The following is a 4,369-nucleotide window of genomic DNA, read 5'->3' on the forward strand; positions in this document are numbered from 1 at the left end:
CAGACACTTGTGGAAGTGGGGATCAGCTGAATGCCAGATCCCACCACCGCTTACAGCCTGGGGTACTTACACGTATGGGTGGGAGGGATCTGGGCAATATGGCTTGCTGCCCGGCAGGATATTGATAAGATGTTCTTAGGTGATTTGGCCCCTTTTCTGGTGGAATGTCATTGTGGTGTTCCTTAGAACTTTGCCAAGCAAGATATGATAGGGATGTTTCTTTAGTTGGGCCTTTGTCTCCCTTGTGGACAGGTGGTTAGGCAGGATGTTTCTCATGGCCTGAACCCCCATGGGATGTTTCACTTTGACCAAGGTCTGCAAAACAGCAAAGAACTTACAAAATGGTGCAGTTTGGACTAACAGATGACCCTACCCATGCTCCTCTTCTTCTTCCCCATAGATCCCTACCCTGTGATTCAACCTTGTTCTTCTCTGGATCAAACCCCTTCCTCAACCTGCATTCCTTCTCATAAAGCCCCCCTTGCTACCCAGTCTCTATCCTATTCACCCAAAAGAATGTCTTTCTGGCCTCTCACTGTTTTCTTAACAGATGCAGGAGACACCAAACAGGGACTCAGCCCCCGAACCGAGTTTGAAAAAGATGAAAACATCAGAATATTCACCAGTATTAGTGTTGTGCTACAGGAAGACTAAGAAAATACATTCAAATCAACAGGAGAATGACCAGTCCCGAGAGAACTCCATCAATCCAGTCCAAGAGGAGGTGGATGAAGGCCTAGACTCTGCTGAAGGATCTTCAAAGCAGGATGAAGACCTAGACTTACCTGAAGGATCTTCCCAGGAGGATGAAGACCTAGGGTTATCTGAAGGATCCTCACAAAAGGATAAAGACCTAGACTCAGCTGAAGGATCTTCACAAGAAGACGAAGACCCAGACACATCTGAAGGATCTTCAGAGGAGGGTGAGGAGGACTAGTCAAACATGGAGAAACAAATTGGACAAATCCTCACCACCAACAGTGATGATTACAATAAAATCAAGTTTGAGAAGCTGATGGCTGTGTATATCTCTGCCTGTTTTCTGATGGTGGAGGGGGAAGGGAAGGGAAGAGGTAGGCATTTGAGAAGGGAGGGATATGAGGTCCTGTAAGGTTGGCTGACAGACCCACAGGTTGACAGTAAGCCAGACATTGTAAATAAGGCCTGGGGGAGGACTGATTCCTAAAGAAAATTTTCTTCTTAAAATTTTATCTCACGGGAAGTGGAGATGTGTATATGTTCACGCAACTGTACCAGGCAGCACATAGTTCTGCTGAATGTACATATCAAAGGTATTCCCATCCCCTTTCCATTTGATATTTTCCTAGGTTAGAAATATATGCTTTATAAAGAGTAAATGTTCTGTAAAACACAAAGCACAATACAAAAGAAGCTAGTAGATGTAGGAGTAAGTAAACAGCAGGAAAGCATTGCTTGTAATGAAATGATTGAAAAGCCAATTCTAAAACAAAATTTTCAATGCATCTTAAATATTTATGTTACTGTTTTGATGACCTCAACAGTCTTTAATCAAGATAAGTATGCTTTAGAAATGTGTTGATATCCGCAAAGTGTGAATATTCAAAATCGCCACGACTTGGGAAAAGGAAAGTAAAACACTCTAAGTATGAGGAGCTTTTTTCCATGGAATGTGAACTGCAAGGTGGTGAGAAGGGTTAGGTGTGATGTGGTGAGATCATTTTTAGGAGAGTGTGTCTATTATCGGCTTTATAACACTTCCATTTTGCATGATAATTTCCTGAAATTCATCATTTAATTAAGGCTATAGATTTTGATTACAATGTTTCTTAAAATGTCAAACAGTATAATATTTATAGTGAAAAAGAAAACTGCTTGGTGGATACACATCAGTTAGCAGGAAAAGACACCACAGGGATTCACCATGGAGTCACCTGTGGATGGGGTTTTAGTTTCTGTCCTTGAATTGACCTTCACATAGTGCCTACCTGTTGAGAGTTCAGGGATGTTGGAGAGACAATTAGGTAAAACAAGAAGGTCTTCTCAGGATACCTGAGGGAGTTAAATAAAAATGCAGGAGCAATTACAATTTTAGTTATTTGTAACTGTTGTTTGCTAAGTCATAACATTGTCATTGATAACATGAAAAAAATAAAATATACTAAATATCAATAGACAAAAACCAGTTTTCTTTTCTCCAACCAAATACCTAAATACCTAGCACTGATTTCTAGAACAAAATCCCTCACATACCATCTTTGGAATAAAAGAATATTCTTTCAAGTTGTCGGACCACGAGGTAAAAACAAGAAATCCCAATGCTTTTTTTCTTACTCTTTGATATGTACCGTTGAAGGTATTTTTCATTGCAAACCAATATTTCCATCCAGCACGTGACATTAAAGAATTTTTCATATTTAGGATAGTAATACGGGATCACATTCTTTAGCCTTAGGCATTGCAGAGGAAAAACAAAAACAAAACAAACAAACAAAAACAAACAAACAAACAAACAAAACAAAACTAAGCTGAGAGAGGCAGAGCAAGAAAAGCAGAATAGAAGGCTGCACAGATCAGCCCCCTCGCAAGGACACAAATTTAACAACTATCCACACAGTAGAAAACACCTCCATAAGAACCCAAAATCAGGGGAACTCCCATAGTACCTGGTTGTGTCACTGAAAGAGGCACTGAAGAGTTGGAATAAACAGTCTTAAATCGCTGACCCCACCCCTTCCCTACCCTAGGCAGTGGCAGTGTGGTGTAAAGAGCATCTCTGGAAGCTGGAAGAGCAAGAGCAGAGCGGTTGTGGGTCACTGAACCAGTGCTGTCTCTTACAGGAGAAAGGAAAACCAGACCAAACTTAGCTGGCTCCCATCTGGGAAGGGAGCATTTAAACCACCTCTAGCCAGAGGGAAAATTACCCATCCCACTAATCAGAACTTGAGTTTCTGCAAACCTTGCCACCAAGGGCTAAAAAACTGTTCCAGGTTTAAAGGCAGTCTAGGACTCGTAGGTGAGTTCTAGCAGAGAATTGGGCCCAGAGGCAGTGGATTGTGGCGGGTATGTGGAGGGGTGCGCATGACCTACTGAGATACCAGCTGGGGCAGCCCAAGTGAGTGCTGGTGTCACCCCTGCCATAGCCCCACACTGCCCAGCTAGCAGCTCCATAAAAGACCCTTCTTTCCATTTGAGGAGATGGAATAGTGAGGAGCGTTTTTTTTTTTCTTGCATCTTGAATACCAGCTCAACTACAGCGGGACAGGGCACTGGTCAGGGTTGTGGAGCCCCTGTTCCAGGCACTAGCTCCTGGATAACATTTCTAGACACACCCTGGGCCAGAAAGAAACCTGCTGCCTTGAAAGAAATGAAAAGAGAACACCTATACACTGTTTATGGGAATGTAACTTAGTTCAGCCATTGTAGAAAGCAGTTTGGTGATTTCTGCAAGAACTTAGAATTACCAATTCATCTCAGCAATCACATTATTGGACATATATCCAAAGGATATATGTCATTCTACCATTAAGACATATGCATGCGTGTGTTCTTGACAGCACTATTCACAATAGCAAAGATATTGAATCAACCTAAAGGCCCATCAGCAGTAGACTGGATAAAGACAATGTGGTACATAAACAACGCGGAATACTATGCAGCCATTAAAAAATGAGATCATGTCTTTTGCAGCAACATGGATGGAGCTGGAGGCCATTATTCTAAGCTAACTCACATGGGAACAGAAAATGGAATACCACCTTTTTCCATTTATAAGCAAGAGCTAAACATCGGTATACGTGGACACAAAGAAGGGAACAACAGACACCAGTGTCTACTTGGCGGTAAAGGACGGGAGGAGGGTGAGGATTGAAAAGCTACCTATCAGCTATTATGCTGATTACCTGGGTGATGAAATAATCTGTACACCAAACCCGTGTGACACACAATCTCCCTATATAACAAGCCTGCACATGTACCCCTGAACCTTAAACAAAAGTTAACAAAAATTAAAAATAAAATAATAAAAAATTAAGAAGTCTCATAGAAGTAGAGAGTAGAACGGTGGTGACTAAGGGCTTGGTGGTGGTGGCTGGAAAGACATTGGTCAAAGGATACCAAATTTCTGTTAGACTGAAGGAATAAGCTCCAGAGATACATTGTACAACATGGTGACTACAGATGATCATAATATGTTGTATTATTGATAAATGCTAAGAGAGTAGATGTTAAGCGTTCTCAATACAAAATGATAACTTTGTGGGATGATGCACATGTTAATTAGCTATATTTATTCATTCTACAGTGTATATACTTCAAAATTATATACATGATAAATATATTCAATTTTATCTGTCAGTTTAAAATAAATAAAAATAAAGAAGAAAGAAAT

At 40.9% G+C, this 4,369-nt stretch overlaps 1 protein-coding gene across 1 annotated transcript; it reads left to right on the forward strand.

Annotated features, from left to right (window-relative positions):
- Positions 1-550: 550 nt before the first annotated feature.
- On the forward strand, positions 551-937 carry LOC100596257 (sperm protein associated with the nucleus on the X chromosome N2-like). Its single transcript, XM_003276893.2, has one exon. It carries the CDS (start codon positions 551-553, stop codon positions 935-937), a length of 387 nt encoding a protein of 128 aa, XP_003276941.2.
- Positions 938-4,369: the final 3,432 nt, after the last annotated feature.

Source organism: Nomascus leucogenys, unplaced genomic scaffold, assembly GCF_006542625.1.
Source record: "Nomascus leucogenys isolate Asia unplaced genomic scaffold, Asia_NLE_v1 000196F_5129131_qpdss5027280sc, whole genome shotgun sequence".
Taxonomy (NCBI): domain Eukaryota; kingdom Metazoa; phylum Chordata; class Mammalia; order Primates; family Hylobatidae; genus Nomascus; species Nomascus leucogenys.

Excerpts from the sequence above, each read along its gene's own strand:
- LOC100596257 (XM_003276893.2), top strand. The coding sequence starts at position 551 with ATGCAGGAGACACCAAACAGGGACTCAGCCCCCGAACCGAGTTTGAAA.